Source organism: Canis aureus, chromosome 1 (assembly GCF_053574225.1).
Source record: "Canis aureus isolate CA01 chromosome 1, VMU_Caureus_v.1.0, whole genome shotgun sequence".
NCBI classification, from domain to species: domain Eukaryota; kingdom Metazoa; phylum Chordata; class Mammalia; order Carnivora; family Canidae; genus Canis; species Canis aureus.
In genome coordinates this window covers 87893372-87914123 of record NC_135611.1, presented here as the reverse complement: position 1 = coordinate 87914123, position 20752 = coordinate 87893372, and the positions used below count along the sequence as shown (strand labels likewise).

General features: G+C 38.3%; 1 protein-coding gene across 3 annotated transcripts in view; it reads left to right on the top strand.

The window, feature by feature from the left end:
• SMC5 (structural maintenance of chromosomes 5) overlaps positions 1 to 20752 on the top strand; it is a 92907-nt gene extending 72155 nt beyond the window's left edge. For 2 of the 3 annotated variants that reach the window (XM_077907321.1, XM_077907335.1), the window contains exons 18-25: positions 11313 to 11438; positions 14117 to 14161; positions 14578 to 14673; positions 15106 to 15210; positions 15413 to 15532; positions 16934 to 17113; positions 17196 to 17291; positions 18381 to 20752. In XM_077907321.1, coding sequence (XP_077763447.1) covers positions 11313 to 11438; positions 14117 to 14161; positions 14578 to 14673; positions 15106 to 15210; positions 15413 to 15532; positions 16934 to 17113; positions 17196 to 17291; positions 18381 to 18524 — 912 coding nt within the window. In that variant the 3' untranslated portion in view covers positions 18525 to 20752. The remainder of the gene's footprint in view (positions 1 to 11312; positions 11439 to 14116; positions 14162 to 14577; positions 14674 to 15105; positions 15211 to 15412; positions 15533 to 16933; positions 17114 to 17195; positions 17292 to 18380) is intronic. The other variant, XM_077907329.1, reaches the window with a different exon arrangement.

Here is a 20752-nt window from a genome sequence, read left to right as displayed (position 1 = left end):
CTGATGAGGAAGCATCTTTTGAAACAGTGTATTTTATGTTACTTGATAGGGGGAGTTATGGTAATAATCAGAGTCTTATGTAGTCACTCGACAAAGTCTCCTCTGTGTTCCCTTAGCCCATCTAAATTACAGTCACACTATTAACAGGTAGCATCTAGTAGCTTTTATTGCAGCTTGTACATCCCATAAAATAAACCGCAGATGAGTTATAATCAACACTAATTCTGGCCTAGGTGTACAGTTTTGGTGGTTTAAACTTCCGTTAATATCAATCTGTGAAATAATATTAAAATAGTGTGCAGGGGTGAAACAGGATGCTCTAAAGTTAACGAAAATTGCAAGGGCGAACTGGCAAAAGAAGTGGTGACAGTGGCATAGTTTTTGAGTCTTCCAAATCCTTTCTTAAAAATAGAAGAGTAACTAGGATAATGACCACAAATTCATGGATAACATATACAACAAAACTAAGTTTCAGAGCTCCCCTGTTGTTGTACTGCAGTATACTCTCCCACTGACCACCCAGAGTTAGCATCAGACTGTTCAGGTTAAGGGCACAGACTCAACAAGCCTGCCCTTCAGGCTCTTCCCCTCTCCCCTGAAGGCTCAAGAGTAAGTCACTCAATGCCCCGACACTCTGATCACATAATTTGCCTTTTGGCATTGTCTCTTGAGTCCCCTCAAGCTCTTAGGTCCTCTCCTAAGCTTGAATGTAGGTATGATCCAAGGGGGCGGGCTTATGAATAATAGACATTCCTATCACTCAGAAAATTCCTAGGGTTTAGAGTCTCCTTCCCAAAAACCAGGGACAAAAGCCCAATTCTTTATTACATGACACATATGAACCTCCATCATATCAGTGGGTAAGATTAAGTCAGCGGCAGCGGCGGTACAACTAGTGTGTTATCGGTAAGTGTGTGGTAAACAGAGGGAGAGCTCAGAGAACCCAAAAATGGAGGTCACCAACAGGTTCTCCTCTCTAAAGGGAGGCCCCACTAACTGTGGAAAGCTCAGATCAGTTTGAGAACAGCTGAAAGTGGGAGGTGACTGCAGGTCCTAGAAAGGCGGATGGTGCTGTGGTGGTCCAGGTCCTGTGAACCAGACTAAACTACTTTGCAGAAGAATGCTGCTTACTGAAACTAGAACCATGTGGTACACTAAGGAGACAGTTAACTTGGTAGTACATGGTTAGAAGGCTGACCCTGTAGCTAACACGCAGCACTAAAAATGGGAGAAGAGAGACAACAGAAGTAAAATAGAATATACTTCCTGACTGTCTGATAGGTATTAACAGGAAATAAAAGGATAATACTTCAGAGTGGGTGCTTTGGGAGACAGAAATAAGGGAGAATTTCAATATTTATAGTGGGAACCAAAAGACACTATTCCAAATAAAATATAAAGGACATAGGACATTATATAAAGTATTTGCGTAAACTTTCCTAAATACCAAAAAGATACACAAAGAAAAGGGGAGGAAGATAAAACAGATCTTTAAAGATTGAGTATTTTATTTATATGTGTATTTGCCACAAAAGTAAATATGACATAAAATGGCAGAACTGGGGCACCTGGGTGGCTCAGTGGTTGAGCATCTGCCTTTGGTTCAAGTTGTGTTCCCAGGGTCCTGAGATCGAGTCCCACATTGGGCTCCCCACAGGGAACCTGCTTCTCCCTCTGTCTCTGTGTGTCTGTCTGTGTCTCTCTGCCTCTCATGAATGAATAAAATGTTAAACAAACAAACAAACAAAAAAAACAGAACTAAGGCCAAACATCAATCTTGTCACTAAGTATAAAAGGATGTGTAACTCATCTTTTAAAAAAGGATTATTTCCAAGTTCCAGTATGGTGCAGAATGTGAGGGGTACATCTAAGAGAAGAGATCGAGAAAGGTTTAAATAAGAGGATGATAAGCCCAAGGGATTTTTTTTTTTAAATCAAAAAGATCCAAAATACCTATCAAAAGTCTCTATATTTATGGAATTATAAATATACTTAAAAATAGTAATATTGGTCACCTTTGGAGGATATTGGAGAACGAGCTCATTATTTTGAAAAATGGCAAAGAATTCTACAATCCAGAATTTCCTATGTGAACTATTACTTAGGATAAACAAGTATAAGAGAAGTTCCTCTTTACAGGAGCATTTCAGATAATAAATGCAGAGGGAATTTTAGTATTAGAATATCACCACTTTGCAACTGCTAATGAATCAGTGGATCACATTAGCTGCTAACATCACCAAAAAATAACCAGATATTTATATGTATTCCCACAGACATAACATGAAATTATTTTGTGAAAAAATTTCAGTCTGATTAAGCCTCTGGAACAAGGGTGTGTCGACATCAGCACTGTCAACATTTTACACTGGAGAATTCTTGTGGGGGCTGTGCTGTGCATTGTAGAATGCAGTATTTCTGGCCTTTACTTGCTAGATACCAGCAGTATACCCCTCCCCACTGCAGTTGTGACAATGTTGCCAGATGTACCCTGGGGAACAAGACTGCTCCCATTTCAGAACCACTGTTCTAAAACTACCAGTTTCAAGTCTTCAGAGTAGTCTATTTTATAATTAGATCTCAATTTAGATGATAAATTGTCATCAGAAGTATTTAATTATATTTTGATTTTGGTGAAACCTACAGTTGAAAAAGTAAATTCATATACACAGGTTATGTAACTAAACATTTTCTAATAGCTGTAGTATGGGTTTTTAAATTTTTTTAAAGATTTTATTTATTCATGAGGATCTAGAATTGTAGATGATAGGTACATGAAGGTTTATTATATTCTACTTTTGTGTATGTTTGAAGTTTTCCATAATAAAAAATAAAAAGTTTCCATTCTTGACCATCATGAAATAATAGGGGTCATAAGTATTATCTCACTTTAAGCCACTAAAAGATGGAACAAAATATATGAAGTAGTGATTTTCAGACACTGGATAACAGGCAGCACAGGATGGTGATTTTTGAGAGAAGGGAAAACAGTGCAAGGTGATCCCTGTGATTGCCTTAGCTTACTGCCAGGAGAGTTTTTAGGCCACACTGTAGGGAAGAGGAACCCAGTAGGAAATAGAGCATAGCACTGCAGGTCTTACACATGGTAAAAGAGTATTAGGAGAATATGGTCAAAAACTTTCTGGCAGTAAATCTGACAGTTTAGAAGAAATGGGCACACTCTTGAAAAGCCACAACATATCAAAAGTCCCTGAAGGAAGACCTAATTAGATTAGCCCCATATTTACTAAAGAAATTAAATTTGTACTTAAAAACCTTCCCACAAGGAAAACTCCAGATCCAGAGGCTTCACTGGTGAATTTCACCAAGCCTGAAAAGGAAGAATTAATAGAGGTTCTACCTAGAGTCTTCAAAAGGTGTGGGGGGTGGGGTGAGGGTTACTTCTTGATACATTGTATGAGGCTAGTATTCCTAATATCCAAACCAGGCAACTCTACAGACCAGTATGTCTCATAATTCTTTTTTTTTTTTTTTTTCATAATTCTTTAAAAAAGTTAGTAAGTGAAGTCCAGTGCTTTATAAAAGAGTAAAACATCCTAACCAAGTGAGTTTATTATCCCAGTGTGTATCCCAAAAGTTGATCTAATGTTTGAAAATTCATCAGTGTAATCATGTGAATGACTACAGAAAAACCAGATGATCAGATGATCATCTTAAGTATACACAGAGAAAAAACATTTGCTGAAGTCTAGCACCCCTTTAATGATAAAAACTCCGTGTATCTAGGAATACAAGGAAATTTTATACATCTGATAAAAGGCATTTACCCAAAACCATTAGCTCATATACTCATTGATGAAGGAATGAAAGCTTTTCCCTACTGATTGGAAACAAGGAAAATGCTCACTAATCAGTTGTGTTCCACATTGTACAAGAGTATCTAGCCAGTGCAGTGAAGAAAAAACAAAAACTTGTCTACTTCAGACCAACAGATTTCTGTGGAAAATCTTAAAGAATCAGTGCATTCAGCAAGGTTTCAGGATCAGATGTGGCTCCATCTACTAGCAGTGAACAATTGGCATTTGGAAGTTTAAAAATACTCTTTGGGGTGCCTTACTAAGCATCTGACTCTTAATCTCGTCTCAGGCGTTAGCTTGGGTTCTTGAGTGCAAACCCTGAGTTGGCTCCACACCCAATTTTTAAAAATGCCATGTACAATAGCTTCAAAAATAGGAAGTGCTTAAGGATATATTTATAAGAAACTACAAAGTTTTACTGAAATTAAAATAAGACTTACATAAATGGAGAGAATGATTATGTTCATGGATCAGAGGTTCAGGATTTGTTGTCAGTTCTCTCCCAAATATATATATTCAATAAAGTTCCCAGCAAGGGTTTTAGAAATTGACAAGCTTATTCGAAAATGCAGTAGACTTAGAAGAACTTTGAAAAAGAACAAGTTCGATGACTCACCCTTCCTAATTTTAAGACTTATTATAAAGCTGCAGTAATGAAGACATTATTGTATTGGTGTAAAAATAGACCTATATGGCTCTGTGGAACAGAATAGGGAACCCAGAAATAGATTCACACATACATAGTCAATTGTTTTTTTGGCATAGATAACTGAGGCAATTCAGTGGAGAAAGAATAGTCTAACAAATAGTGCTAGAACAATTGAAGAGTGGTGTACAAAAAATGAGCCACAACCCTTACCTCATACCATATATAAATGAATCATAGACTTAAATGTAAGAACTAAAGCTAAAAGCTTTTTGCAGGAAAGATAATAAATTCTTAGTGATCTTGGTTTTGGGGAAATTGAATGAAACACAAAAAGCATGAACTATAAGGCAAAAGGAATCAGAAGTTTTACTTCAACAAAATTAACTTTTCAATAGATGCTGTTAAGAAAAAGCAGGCTGGAGACTGGCGGGGAGAATATATTTGCAGCACCTAACACCTGACGAAGGACTTGTATCAAGATGAAGGGCTCTTCCTGGGGGCCTTATCGAGCCTAACGTCTGCTTCTATAAAGTCTCTGCAGGCTAATGCTTTTTCCATTTTCAAAGGATTAAAAAAGAAATACAGGATAGTTTGTCTGCGGCCCTCCACACCTAAAATACTTACCTGCTGGCCTTGTATAGAAAAAGTTTGCTGACCCTACAGATACCACAGAAAGAACTCTTAAACAACTATTGACACAAAGAAGACAACCCAGTCAGAAGACGGGCAAAAGATTTTAACATGATCTTCACTAAAGAAAATACAATAGACAGCAAATAAGCATATGAAAAGATGCTGAACTTTATTGTAGGGAGGTGTGAATTAAAGTTATATTGAGCTACTATCAGAGACCCACTAGCATGACAAACTTTGACCGTACCGAAGTGATGGTGAGGATGTAGAGCAGCTGGAGCTCACATATATACTGGTACTAGAGACTTCAAGTGTGCAACCACTTTGGAAAACCATTGGAGAGATTCTTAAATGCTAAAAAATCTGCCTGCCGTATATTTTGATCCAGCCATTCCTTTCCTGGTATTTACCCAAATGAAAGGAAAGCATATGTCCATGAAAGACCGGCACAGAATGGCAATTTTGTAATAGGTAAAGACTGGAAACAAATGTCCAGCCGTGGTTAAGTCACAAATTATGGTATATCCACACAACAGGATATTACTCAGCCATTAAAAGGAATGAATTACTGAGACACACAGCATGATGGATCTCAGCTATGCTGGGTGATAGAAGACCAAAAAAACCCTCTGATTCCCTTTATATGAAATTCTACGGAATGCCTAGTGACATTCTAGAATTCTAGTAGAATGCCTAGTGACAGACATAAATCAGCAGTTGCCTGGGGGGAGGATACAGTGGGGTAGATCAAGGAGGAGTATGTAGAGTTGAAAGTGATACGTTTGTTACATTGGGGATGATAGTTTCACTGTTGTATAAGATCATCAGAACTTACCAAGTTGTATACTTTACACGCAGCTTATTCACCAGTACACTGCAAAGCTGAAAAAACTCTTTAAAAACTTAGTTTTTTTTTTTTTTTTTTCTAAGATTTTATTTATTCACGAGAGACAGAGAGAGAGGGGCAGAGGGAGAAGCAGGCTCCATGCAGGCCTGGGACTCCATCCCGGTCTCCAGGATCACGCCCTGAGCTGAAGGTGGCACTAAACCGCTGAGCCACCAGGGCTGCCCAAAACTTAGGAGTTTATCATTTGTTTTACTAAAGTTTTTTTGCAGTATTTTCAAGTATGAAATTTTAAAGGTACATTCGAGTAGGAGTAATGTAGCTTCCACATGTCCTTACCCCTAACAAATGTAACATCTGGCCATAATTGTAGATTTTTAAAGCTTGTCCTGTATTTGAAGTCCCCTTGTACGCTTTGTCATCCATTCTTCTCTGAATCTGCTGTACTCTGGCAGGGTCTATACACGAGTCACATTGTACCTGACTTTTCAGAAACTTTTCTGTTGTGTAATAGTAAACTATAGTAGTATCTTTCAGTGGAAACAGCCCTGATAGGAGGAGCTGTGGGGGCTGGGTACAGAGCTAGCTCCCCAGAGGGCCTCATCTGGGTTTATTTCACGGGGTGTGAGTGAAGCCCTTTGCCCTCGTGTGTTTTGTTGGTGAATAATTACAGAGCCCATGCTACAGTTGTGTCACTGAGTGAGCCTGTGAACCTGGTTATGGAGTGTAGGAAGTGCTATTATAGAAAAGAGTTCATGGAGAAATTGACCCATCATGCCTGTACTATATGGAGTAAGTCCAGTCACATGATACAGTACTGGATCTCTGTGCCTGAACTTGTATTTTTGAATTAAGCATTAATAAGCTTAAGAAGACTATAGGTTTGTGCATGTTGACAGAAGTATCATGAAATCATGATGGCTTTGGGGTAAACATTCTCCCAAACTTCAGCCCACTCTTGACGTAGAGCTGTTCTTCCAGCAGCTTTTGTTCACATGGACATACTAAGATTTGGTGTAAACTGACAGCTATTGCCCTGTGATCCATTTTGTTAGTAGCAGCAGGAATATTAGAGCAGAGTGAAGGGAGAAAGGTTTGTTTTCAGTTTTTGAATCACTAATTTTTTATAAAAATGGCCACCTTACACTGTCCAAAGAAATAATCTGTGGTTAGCTGCTTGTCCCTTTAGATTTTGTTACCTGGAAATAGCCACTCACTTCTCAGCCTCTTAACCACTAGCAAAGACCTGTGTGCATACAGCCCTTGACAGGTTTTCCCATAACGATCTTACCTGATACTCCCTGACTATATTTTGCATTTCCTCAGCAGTGTTTGGTACCATTCTGTTTCTTTTTTTCACTAGTTGATCTGAAAATTGTTTTATGCATCCCTTTTGGAAAGTTCTTTTATTTCCTGCACAGTGTACTCAATAAATGTTTGTTGCTGACTGACCATAGTCCCTAACTACACTTTTGAAATAATCAAGGACGAATGAAATTATATAGAATACACCTGTCATCATTCACTTTCTTTTGTTCTTTTTTCTTCTGGTTGCTGTCCTTTACCCACAGATGCTCTTACTATTCTTTCTTGCTCTCCTACTTCATTTGAAACAAGGAAAAAATAGTGTTTTTCCCCCTACTTGTCCCTTTGAACACATGGCAGGTTGCACTAAGTAACCATTACTATCACTTCCCCATTTTGTCCTTGACGCTGATCATGGAAACAAGTTAACTAGAGAGGACGGACTTGTGTCAGTGGGTGTTGTATCCATGAGGGAACTTAAGGATGATTAACTACCATGGATTCTGATGTGTCCTCAGACTGGAAGGCAAAGAGGGCAAGAGGATTCCAGGCCCCTAACATATCCTCAGAGAAAGGCAGGTGGTTTAAGTGTTGGTTTGTTAACTGTGCCTGGAGTATTTTTAGGACAAGTTAATAAACATGTAAACCTGAATATAAAGGTGGCTACAGATGAATATACCTGTTACTTGGTTGAGGTTTTTAAGTCGTGTGCTGCTTTCCTGATCCCACTCAGTGTCTCTTGTCTATCTCTGGTCATAGGTATTAAAACATCTATCTGCCTGGCAAGGGGTATTGTGATGTGATAATTCTATTTAATATATATCAGAATGCTTAGTGCACTGCCTACCATGAAACCAGGGTTTCCTTCAGAAGTATAGGTTTACATCAGAATTAACATTAGTTACAAGAATTAGAAGTTGTTTGTGTTTATCCTCACACTAAATTTAGAAATTCTGTGCTTCCGTCTAATGTTCTCTTCTCTAGCTGCCTGCTTCCCTCTGTCCCGCAAAACAATTTCAGGAACCTTTAGTTTATTTAAGGGAAATAGATTTGGGGAGAAGGAGGGTCATTTAACAAGTAAACAGTATTATTGCCATTTGTTAATGGCTCACTATTAGAATTTGTTATTTTGAATAGTAAAAAGTCAAGACCACTATCTTTAAATTTCAAGTTTGACGTTAAAATTTCAAGTTGATATTAAAAGATTACTTTTCATATTTCTAAAATATGTGTATGTACTAAAAGTTAACATGTGAACTTGAAATCTATTGGTATGAAATTTGAGGCTTGTTTTAAAGGAAAATTGAAGCAATGCTTTTATTTACAACTACTGTTTTAGTAAAAGCTCACATTCCTTTACTACAGAAAATCATTGTCATTTGACTAATTGTTAAATATTTACTGTGTTAATTTTATATAAAACATGCAATTATATTAAGAAATTCTGTGAGCAGTTCTGCTTTCTATCACTAGAGGGCCCTCTTAGAGAAGCTTTTCCATATTCAATGTCACTATACACCTTTCAGGACCATTGAATGTGCTCAGAATTTCAGAAAAAAGGATACTTATTCTTTCGGAATATATACTCCTAGAATAGTCCTTTCTGAGATGTTGGTGGGGCACAGTTTGTCAGTTTGCCTTTTCCTCCCTTGGTCTCCCACAGATGAAGAGTTTCTGTTGTCTGTTAACTGTTAAAGGCTAGACTCTAAGCAGAATTGTTAACAAAGCCTTTTTCATTAGCGTGACTATAGAACATTATCTTAGATAATGGTAGGCTCTCTTTCTTTCCTATCGTTACCCACCGCTCCCCTACCCCGGGCCAAAAAGACTCAATAATACGAATTATGGTTTAGAGTAGGGAGAAAACCAGCACCGTTTAAAGAAGTGTGTCACAAACACATACATACAGAAAGAACAGTTTTCTCTTTAATTAGATCGATGCTATTCATTGGAAGGCAACTGTTCAGTGAGGTCCTCCCAAGCCCAGAGGCCCACACGTATTTCTTTGCCGTAACATTCTGGTGCTTTGTTTGGCAAGGCCCAGAGGAGTATGAAGCAGAAATGGAAGAGTCTAGAAGTGTGTGGTCTCTCTGGCACTTACTGACAGTTGCCTCTGTGTGATTGGCCCTGAGAGCGGAACAGAGGTGATGGGGAATCTTTAACATTTTCCTCTATTTGTCTCAGGCTTAGAGAACCATAATAGCAAGTGAGTATTGGGCTGGCTTTGCATTTTCAGTTCAGTCCAGGAATTCCTTTACTTTTTTCTTAGTTTAGCGCATTTGCTATCAAACTTGTATGCATAAAAATCACCTGAGGATCTTGTTAATACACATGTGCAGGCCTCTGCCCTAGGAGATCTTAATGAGTAAATACATCTGCCATGTGGCTGGGCATCAATACTGTTTTAATCATCTTCACCATCCTCTCCCGCACCCCTCTGGTGCAGACTGAAGTTTGAGGTTTAGTGGAAAGAGTAAGCTGGACCTGTTTTCTTAGGAACCTGTTTACTTGGTATTTTTATAACCTTGAGAAAGTTTCTTAATACCTCTAAGCCATGTATGAAGAAGATAATACATTTCTCTAAGATTGCAATGAGGATTAGAGGACTTAACATATAACAAGCTTGGCCCACAGAAGGCATTCCATGATGCTCTCCTCATTACAAATGAAACTTGTCATCTGGCTCTTGCCTACCTTATCACTCTGATTTTGTACAATCTTACCTCTCCTCCAATTATGGTAGATTACTAGTTCCCTAAATAAGCCTCAGGGAGGCTTCCCTGCCCTTACATTTGTAATTAGGATGCTAATGCTAGGAATCTGTTCTGCTACTTGTAGCCTCCCTAGTAATTTCTTTCTTTCTTGTTCTTGAAGACCATTCACCTGTCATAGCTTCTGTGACCCCTCTGGCCTTCCTGTACCCTCCCCTGCCAGGCGTTGCTTTCATCTGTCCAGCCCTGTCCAAGGGCCGTCCATGGTGCTTAAGAAGGAGAGCATGAGTTCTAGAAGCAGGCATGGTTGTGAATCCTGACAGCCTGCAACTAAATTTGTGAGGTTGGACAGGATGCTTTATTTTTTTAATGTGCAAAATGGGGAATAATAGCATTGTATAGTATTGTGAGAAATAAGGGCATCCTGTGTGAAGCATACAGCACATAAGCTTTCAATAAATAGAGCTGTTTCTTTAATGATAATAATTTTGTCTTTTCTCCTTTTTCAACTTTCTGTGTTGAGTGCCTAATAAAATCCTGACATTCCATGGATTCTCAGTAATTATCTGGTGAAGGAATGAGTGGGTCCATGAATAAATGATAACTATATGAAAGGCAGTGGGACAGCTACCAAACACTATTTACAGGTTCTCTTTACATTCAGATGCTGAGTGTTCAGACAGGAAGCCTACGGACTGTGTATTTCAAATTGTATTAGAGTATAATTATATATAGCTAAGTTAAACTGTTGAAGAAAAAAGCAAATTTAAATTTCAGCGCTCTTAAGGGAACTATGGCGCAGAACATAGCCATAGGATATACTGGTATATTTTAAAATTTAAGTTCAGATTTAATCTTCCTAATAATAGCTGTCGTGATTTTTGAGGTATGGTTTTTTTAGATGCTTTTGCTTCCCTGTATTCAGTCATTGATCTATAGGCCTACCTCGTTCTGTATTTTTCACTTCACTACACTTCAGATGTTGTATATTATATCATTATTGTATCAGTTACGGTGACCTGGGATCAATGAGTCGCTTTGCTGAAAGCTCACATAGTAGTCAGCATTTTTTAGCAATAAAGTATATTTTAAGTAATGTATGTACTTTTTTTTTTTTTAAAGATATAATGCCCTTGCACAATTAGACCACATTTTGGTAAATGTAACTTTTACATGTGCTAGGAAACTAAAACATTCATTTGACTTGCTTTCGTGTGATGGCCACTTCATTGAGGTACTCTGGGACTGAATCCACAGTGTCCCCAAAGCATGCCTGTGAATTGCTCATTTGATCAAGTAGCTCGCTGATCTAATGATAACAGAAAAATGGTCAATTCTTTTTCTTGCAATAGCAACATTTCATTGAGCTGGATGAAAGTCGACAGAGATTATTGCAGAAATGCAAGGAGCTGATGAAGAGAGCTAGGCAAGTATGTAACCTGGGTGCAGAGCAGACAGTTCCTCAAGAATACCAGACAGTAAGTATAACAAGTATATAAGGCTGCAAGGTCACATGCTGCGCACCTTCTTTATCTGCTTCAAGTGTGTTAGGCATTGTAATGGGCCCTGAGAAACACAACGTGCCATAAGGAATGTGGGATCCCACCCCCCCATTTTTAAACTGAATATGTAAAGTCATTGTGCATAGTGGATTTTCTTTCCTGTATTCAAACCTGGGCATTCCTCCATCTTCGCTTAGTCCTAAAGTTATTAAAGCACGGCTATCCCCTTGCATAGTTCTCAGTTTCGTAACATTCATTCTTCCAATAAGAGGCTTTTTTTCTCCAAACTCCCTTTAAGAGGTAGCGTCAGGGGATGGGGTGTAGTTCTTTATGGAAACATAGCATTGGTAATTGGCATATAAGAAATAGTAAATAGAAGGGATGTCTAGAAAAAGGCAAAATGAAAAGGTTTTTCTGGAAGTTAGCATGTTTATTTAGGTTTAAGCGGGACCTGAATCTTTAGGGCTAACATCTGGTGAGAAAAGGAGAAAAAGAGCCTTTCCTCCTTCCCTTTCTGTTTTCTGTGCTGACATATTGTTCAGTTAGTACAAGGAGTTGTTGCCCTCTAGTCCACGTTCCACCACTGATTATGCGGCCCCGTGGCTCTGTTATCTGACGAGAGGGGATCATACCAACTCTCAGAACAATGTCAAAATAAAAGTAGAAAATGAATTTTTATTTAAGGTATTTTATCTTAATTTGAACAGATAACGAATGTATATTTCCCTATTTCAGTAGTTCATGTCCCATCTCTTTCAATACCTAATGAAATGGTGGGTGGGGGGAACCATTTGGATTATAATTTTCAAATCCTCAAAGATCTTACTCTGTTATATCAACTACACCATAGAAAATGGTTCTATTTAGGCACATAATAGGGATGTAGTAGGTACATAGAAAAGACGAACTGAGTGGTGGCTGTTTCTAAAAATATATTAGAACTTCTCTAGAGTACATGGAATTATAAAATAAATATTAGCACAAGATCACCAATTTTTTTTTTCAGAGCGTAGAATTAGTCTACTCTTGATAAGTTGTATTGTTTTTGAAAGAAAATTAGAAGATAATTCACATATTAAAAACATTACTGATGTATCAGGCATTGAACAAGACAGATACTTCTCTACTGAAATTTATATTCTAGTCTGGAGGGTGGAGCAGATAAATGAATTAAAAAGCAGATAATGTTGGCTGTCAAGAGGTGCTAAGAAGAAACAAGGTAAGAGGATAGTGTCAGGGAGCCTCCTTTGGGAAGATACTATTATAGAGGATTCCTGAATGCAGAAAAGAAATTAGTCAAGTAAGAGTTGGAGGGTAAAGTTTTCCAGGCAGAGAAAACAGCTCCATACAAAGCCCCTGAGGTAGAAGTACACAGGGCAGGTTTCACATGAAGGAAGCAATCTCAGTCTGGCTAAGACATTATGATCCAGGCCCAAAGGCAGGCAGGAGTCAGATCATGCAGCCCCGTAAGCCCATGGAAGGAGTTTGGATTGTACGTGGAGACGGAACCCACCAGAAGAAGATCAGAGAGAGGAGTGATGGGACTGGTGTGGGCATGTAGGAGCCCCCTCTGCCTGCCAGGCGGAGACTCGAGGAGGGACCCAAGAATGAAAGCAAGGAGGCCATTTAGAAGAGGATTGCTTCGGGCCAGGCCAGAGCGAAAAGTGGCAAGGAGCAGGGTAGGAGCACTGGAAAGGGAAGTTTGCCGACCTGAGGATCTTTTCGTGACAGTCAGCAGGACTGGCTAATGGATTTCAGGAGAAGGGCAAGAGGGAGAACCACCCCCTATGTTCTGCCATTGACTGAAGGAGAACTAGGTTTGCCCCCATTGGTGGGGAGGGTGGGTGACAGGAGTCTTTCTGTTGGACCATCTCCACCTGAAGATGCCTGTTAGGGAGCCTGTGAAGACCCATGCACGTGCGCAGCACAGGCTGAAAGCTCAGCAGTCACGTCAGAGCAGCAGCAGATGCTGACTAGAGAGAGCAGTTCAACTTCTCCAGGCTTTCAGAAACAGTTAAAAGACCTTAAAATTGAAGTATTAGATTAATGTAATACTTCAGGACCTCTTTCAGAGCGTCAAGATGCATTCTGTACCTCATTTTGTCTGAGTGTTGCAGGTTCCCCCTCAGACAGGAAAGGGCCTGTGCCCACTTCTCTGTCAGGGCTCAGAAGGTAGTACGGTTGATCCTCGAACAACATGGGCTGAACTGCACGGGGCCACTTCTAGAAATTGCCCCAGGGCAATTTCTTTCAATAAATACAGCACTAAACGTATTTTCTCTTGTGTTTTTCTTAATAACATTTCCTTTTGTCAAGTTCACCGTAAGAGTACAGTATATAAAACCCGTAACCTACAAAGTACGTGTTATCTCATACGTGTTATCTCACTGTTGATATTATCGCTGAGGCCTGCAGGCAGCAGTGGACTACTGGGAGTTAGACGTGTATTTCTGACTACACGGCGGGTGGGGGCGAGGGGGCGGTCCCCTAACCCTGCGTTGTTCGAGGGTCAGCCATGCTGTGGTGAAATTCTACCGTCGAAGTAATTGGATTCTTAAGATGCTTTTGTCGTTCTTCATAAGTACAGTATAAAGTTCTAACTTCTTGCTCTCTTTCAATGCCCCACATATTCTGGACCCATTCTACCAATTCAGCAAGTACCCACCATTCCAAATGGACACAACTCCTCACCCCCCATGGTATGCAGCGCTCTTTCTGTTCTCCACACTCCTCTCCCTCTGCCTCGCTTTTTCCCCAGCTACTTGCTTGCAGGCCCCAAGATGAAATTGAGGCCTCTTCTTTCCCCTAACTCTCTGTAGTTTCTCCAGCATGAACTGGTATCCCTTCCTCCCCCGTAACTCCCTGTAGCTGTAGGATAGAACGTTAATACTCAGCACCAACACTCGGCCTTAAGGTGTTACCAGTGTTACTAAGTGTATAAAGTGGAAGCTTTTTGAAGGCAAAAACCCCTGTTGAATTCCTCTGATTCCTTGTATGCTAGCATGCTGTTGAACACATAGTAGATACTTACTCAGCAGAACACTTAACTGTTCAAGCAGAACTGCTTCTGCTGGACTGCTTGTAATAACAGACCTTTGTTTTTTTCCCCTTTTAGGCTTTCCAGGATCTTCCAAACACATTGGATGAAATTGATGCTTTATTAACTGAAGAAAGATCAAGAGCTTCTTGCTTCACGGGACTGAATCCTACAGTATGCTACTTGCCCTGTTGCCTCCCGCAAGCACCACTGCCCCCCTCCTCACACCCACCACGCACGCGCACGCACACCTCCTTCCAGCACTCGCCTCCCACTCTGTACTAGAGCTCTTGGTAATAATAAGCCAGACAGCAGGAACAATGTGCTTTAAATGCCAGATTCTGAATCTATTAGAATTTTAAATAGACTCTTCCTAAGGAACACACTGTTCTGTGCCTTTCCTTTATAAAAAGAATCATTGGGCTAACCTGAAATACTGCAGTGTCTATTTTTTCAAGGATAAAAAAACACGTTTAGTAGAAGAACATAAATTGCGTACAAACAATGCAACAATTGGCATATTTTCAGTTAGTATTTTAATTGATGCAGAATTTCCTGTAATGTTATCCTTTGGTAGATTGTCTTAAATAGTTTTTTCTCTGCCAGGTTGTTGAAGAATACACAAAAAGAGAAGAAGAAATAGAGCAATTAACTGAGGAACTAAAGATAAAGAAGGTTGAACTGGATAAATACAGGGAAAACATTTCACAGGTCATTAACCTTTAACTTTTATTTCTGTCACGTGCTTATCATATGGGAATGTAGAATAATGCAAACTGAAATGACATGTTTCTAAGAACAACTGCCATGTATGGTCTCATGACTAAATTGATCTTTGTTTTATGGACAATTTTCTGTCAGAACGTAGTAATACTTCTTTTAAATTGCCCTTTTATGTTGAATTGATTTGCAGGTAAAAGAAAGGTGGCTTAATCCTTTAAAAGAACTTGTAGAAAAAATTAATGAAAAATTCAGCAATTTTTTCAGTTCCATGCAATGTGCTGGTGAAGTTGATCTACATACAGAAAATGAGGTAATATTGCATTTGAAATGTTTCTTGGCAAGTAATTTTAATTATATGCTAAAAGTCTGTGTAAATTATTTGTTTATTCTAGAGTTATACCTGTGAAAATTTTGCTAACTGCAAAATCGAGCCACCTAGGCACCCTAAATAAACCAGTTAAGCATCTGCCTTTGGCTCAGGTCATGATCCCAGGGTTCTGGGATCGAGCCCCGTGTTGGGTTCCCTACTCAGTAGGGAGTCTGCTTCTCTCTCCCCCTCTACCCCTCCCTCTCTTAAGCTCTCTCTTACTTTGCTCATTCTCTCTCTCCAATCTTTGAGAAGGAAAACACCACCTGTGGGAGTCCGTCAGGGTTTTTTTTTTTTTTTTTTTTTTGGCGACATGAGACCAGTCACTATAGCCTTACTAAAATTCTTTTTTATATCCAGATAGGTAATGGTTATTCAGCTGTGAATGAATTGCTTTATAAATCTACCATTCTCCACGTTAGAAGAGTCCTTTAGAGATTGGCAAATGTAACTGAAATACAGTATAATATCAGTGGTTTCCTCTTTTATTCAAGATTTTAAGAGTACACAGGAATGAAAATATTTGGAAACTTGTTACTAATTCCTTAAACTATAACTTAATGCACTACAAAATGGTAGGTGTAAGATAATTTTGAATCAGAAATGTGTAAAGTGAATGTGGAATTTGCTTTAAGATCATTGGAAAAGAGGAAAGGGTAGAGTTAGAGATGAAACAGGGTTGGTCATTATGTTGATAATAGTGAGGCTAGTTGGTAATTTTACTGAGCTTATTTTAGTGTCTAGTTTTGTGTATGTTGAAAATTTTCCCTAATAAGTTTTTTCCCCTAGTATAGAAATGAAGACCATAAAAGATCATTTTCTTTCAAGCATGTGTGCAATCTTGCATGTACGTTCTGTACATAGATACAAAGCAAGGTAGTGCTTTAGGAACTTTGCCCCATGACTCCTTCACCTGCTTGACTATCCATAAGGATAGTCAACATTATTTCACTTTTCAGTTCTATTAAGATAGTAGATTTTGCCATAGTGAGGCCATCCACAGACTTTTTAGGCTTGTTACACAATTAAGAGACAGTGTAGTAACAAATGTAATTCATAATATACTGTGCACCTGCCGGGCTCTGTGCCGAAGCACTTAGAAGTCCGTTATCTCGTTTCATCCTCCCAGTTACTCTGTAAAGCAGTATTCTGATCATCCCTCTTTTTTTTTTTTTTTTTTTTTTTTTTACAAATAAAGTATCAAAGAAGTAGTTGCTGTCTACAAAGCTATTAGAGATCTTTAAGGAACTAACTCTTCTAATGGATTTATTCAGTCTATCATCAAATACTATAAAATTGCTGGAGAAAACTGTAACCTTTCAACAACTTTTTACTGTTCTACAGGAAGACTATGATAAATACGGAATTCGAATTCGAGTCAAATTTCGCAGCAGTACGCAGCTGCACGAATTAACCCCACACCATCAGAGTGGAGGTGAAAGAAGTGTTTCCACCATGTTGTACTTGATGGCGCTCCAGGAGCTTAATCGATGTCCATTTAGAGTAGTTGATGAAATCAATCAGGTGTGGTGCTTATTCTTTTACTTGCGCTTTAGTGTAGCTTATAATAGATTGAAATGTAATCATTATTGTTGTCATTGTTTAGGGAATGGACCCGATCAATGAACGGAGAGTGTTTGAAATGGTTGTAAATACTGCTTGTAAAGAAAATACATCTCAGTACTTCTTTATTACACCAAAGGTGGGTAATAAGACATCTGCACGTGCTCTGTACTCAGAAGTCCCCTGTGGTCTAATCATAGAGCAGATTATGGCCCGATCCATAAATGAGCAGAAACACTCCCCCAAGACAGAACTAAAAAGATTTCAGTAATATTTATATAAAGGGGACAAGTTCCAGTGACATACTTAATCAGAAACCTTATTATTAGAAAAAGAAACGTAGGAGGCATAGAATTATGTTCTAGAACCAAAATTTCCTCCCTGCTTTTGGCACTTTTTATCTAGAGAGGCTCTTCTTTTAGTACTTTAAAAAAGGGGCGGGGGGGGGGGTGGGCAGGAGAATATAACCCTAGAAGTCTGGCACTCCTCATTTCCTCAAAGACCCAAGGATGCCCTGCCCTTCTGTATTTGCCCAACAGCAGTCCCCTGGCGCAGGGCAGATCTTAATTATCCTTACGGAGAATTTTCCATAAGCTAGAACCATTATAGCAGGAAATTTTCTTTTGTTACATCTTGTGCAAGAGCTAATTTGTAAGACCAATATACTCAAAGGTGTGTTTATCATCAGATTTCCCTTTTAAATTAAGTAGTCATGAAAAATTTCATTGGAGAGCCCACCTTAAATGCACATTTTCTTAGAATAGAATAATCTGTTTTTTTCCTGTTACTCTCTGGAATAGCCAGAATGTTTACCACTCTATTTACCAAACACCCTGGTGTATGAACCCACCCCTCTGTCACACACTTTTCAGGCTACCAATCTTTCATGGGCCATACAAGTTGCTTGTGAAGTATATGTGGATAAATGAGTTAAAGTATGGATCCTAGGAAAATTCTGAAGGACATACTTCCAGGGTCAGCCTAGAAGTTGTAGAAGCTTACTTGGCCTGGGAGTGCTGACAAGGCATTTGTTGATGATTCTTTAGGCCAGGTATTGATGATTCTTTAGGCCAGGTGCTAGCTCAAGTAAGGATCATAGTCTGGCCAGGTATCTTATCGAATTGAGAACTTCACACTAGAAATAACATTTGACTTGACACATGTAAGGTTCGCAAACTGTGCCTCTTAACGTATGGCATTATGGGACCATCTGTTCTAACACTTACAGCTCCTGCAGAATCTTCCTTATTCTGAGAAGATGACCGTATTGTTTGTCTACAATGGTCCTCATATGTTGGAACCTAACAGATGGAATTTAAAGGCTTTCCAAAGGCGGCGGCGCCGTATCACATTCACTCAACCTTCTCAATAAAAGTAAAGAGCAGAAACGGAGCATTTTTGGTTAACTCCTGTTTATGAGTATGGCTCACCTGAATAAAAGATTCGTTAAGACTAAGAGATGGGTCATTTTTGGAAACCTGTTAAATACAAATGGGTTGATGGATGGAGACCATAGTCACTCTTTCTATGGGGGCCTCATCTGACAGTAGAAATTAAGTCTTCAGTTTCTGTTGAGCTCAAGTCCTTGGCTCTCTGCCTATGAGTCATTGGGTTCCCATGGTAAAAGGTATTCACTGTTTCACATCACAGGTACAGGGGAAGGGGTGACCCAGCACAGGAAGTGTGGGTGACCTGGTGATCCCGAGCTTCAATTCCAGAGTCACTTTAATTACTTTCAGAGTCTAAAGAGGACTCTACAGCTAAAGTCCTCCCAGTATAATATTTAATTTAAAAAAAGAATCAATATGGAAATGTCTAGACTAATGTATAATAATAATTTATGACAAATCTATTTCTTCCTATTAAGAAGGATTACCTTATCTCACCAGGAAATGGAATTTTATGGGCCTTTAAAAATTTTTTTTACAAAACGACATTATAATTGTATCAGTATCTCAAGGGAAATATGTACTGGGCTTTAGAAATGGTAGGGGAAAGTCTTTGAAATGCCACAAGGTGGCCACTAGATGATGCAGTGTGCAACCAAAAGATTGACAGGAAAAAATCAAGTGATAAGGGTTTTTAAAGAATAACCTGGAAAAGTGTGTGTGGGTTTGGTGTTTTGTTTTGTTTAGTTTTTTTAATTTAAAGTCAATTGTATTTTACATCTTCAATTTCTAAAAGCATTTTTATAATTATTTTTAGTAGGATTTTTTCTTAAAATTTCATATACTGGTTTCTACAATTTATATTTGAAAATTTTCAGTGTTATTTCAAGAGTGAGGGAAATATTGATTTGTTTTAAAACACAATACTTCTAGAACCTGAACTTTTAGGTCCTTCCTTACAGTGTTGACCCTACCCAACTGTCTTAAAAAATCTAGTTTAAACTGGTTTTTTTTTTTTTTTGGAGCAAGAAAGAATTAGATGAGAGAATCATTTGTTCCTCTGAGTTACACTAATAGTGCCAAAACTATTTTAAAAAAAATAAATCCATTGGACTAATCCAAGAACATGTCTCTGAACAGTTGAATTGGATCTCTGCCAGTAATGACAAAATTATTTTTTAGTTGGTAGCTTGAATAAATTGAAGAATTGCATTCAGTTTCGTATATTCATCACTAGCCATGGAAATTTGTATTATTAGGTTAAAAAAATAATGAACCCTAGTCTATATCCTCTCACCTGGACATTTTCTCTTTAAAAAGGTATTTTTTTTCTTGAGAAAATTTTAAGAGAGCCTTCTACTCTTAGCCTAATGCATGTATTATGAAAATATTTTAAAATAACATTTTTTTACTAGTGTAACAACTCACGTAAAAGTTGAAAAACTTGGTAACCTACTAGTAGGTGGATCTTGTTACCAAATATTTGTTGTTTAATACTTTGTTTTCCACCAAAATATCTTTACTAATATGTGCTTACTGTCATTTGTTTTTTGTCTGAGTTAGTGCCAGTCATCTTACTTCTGCAAAATGATTATCAGTGTGAAAAAAGGAGCTTGAAGATGAGTGTGTTTGGGGGGGTGGGGGGATGATCAAGTACATTTCCGTTTACATATGGCAGTAATTATTCCTATAACTTGTTTGTAAGCATTTTATATTTCTCTACTGGACAAAGTTAATACTTGGTTTTACATTGGATTTTGAGCTGTAAAGGAAAAATTATGTATCATTTTAACATAAGAGAATAAGAAGTGTAGCACATTATATATACTCAGCCACTTAAAACTTCATATATTTTCTGCAAAAGTTGATTTCTAATTACAAACAAAATGTAAAAACACCAAGTCTGATTTGATGAATAAAATATTTAAAACCTGAAGGTGACAGGTATCCTCATCGATTTGCCTAAGGAGAGTGTCTCTATTCACAGATTTGTAGTGTTCGAAGTTTTTTTTTGTTTTGTTTTTTTTTTTTTTTTTTTTTTTGTTTTTGCTGCTTTCTGATTTGCTTACTTTCTTTGGAATACGGATCTTTAGTATGTGAAAAATGTAATTTTGTCCTGCTATAGTGTGTGTCTGTGTGTGTGTGTATAACTGGGGAAAAAAATCTGTGGGAAATGCTACTTTGTTGGTAATAAATGCATATTTTCATATTC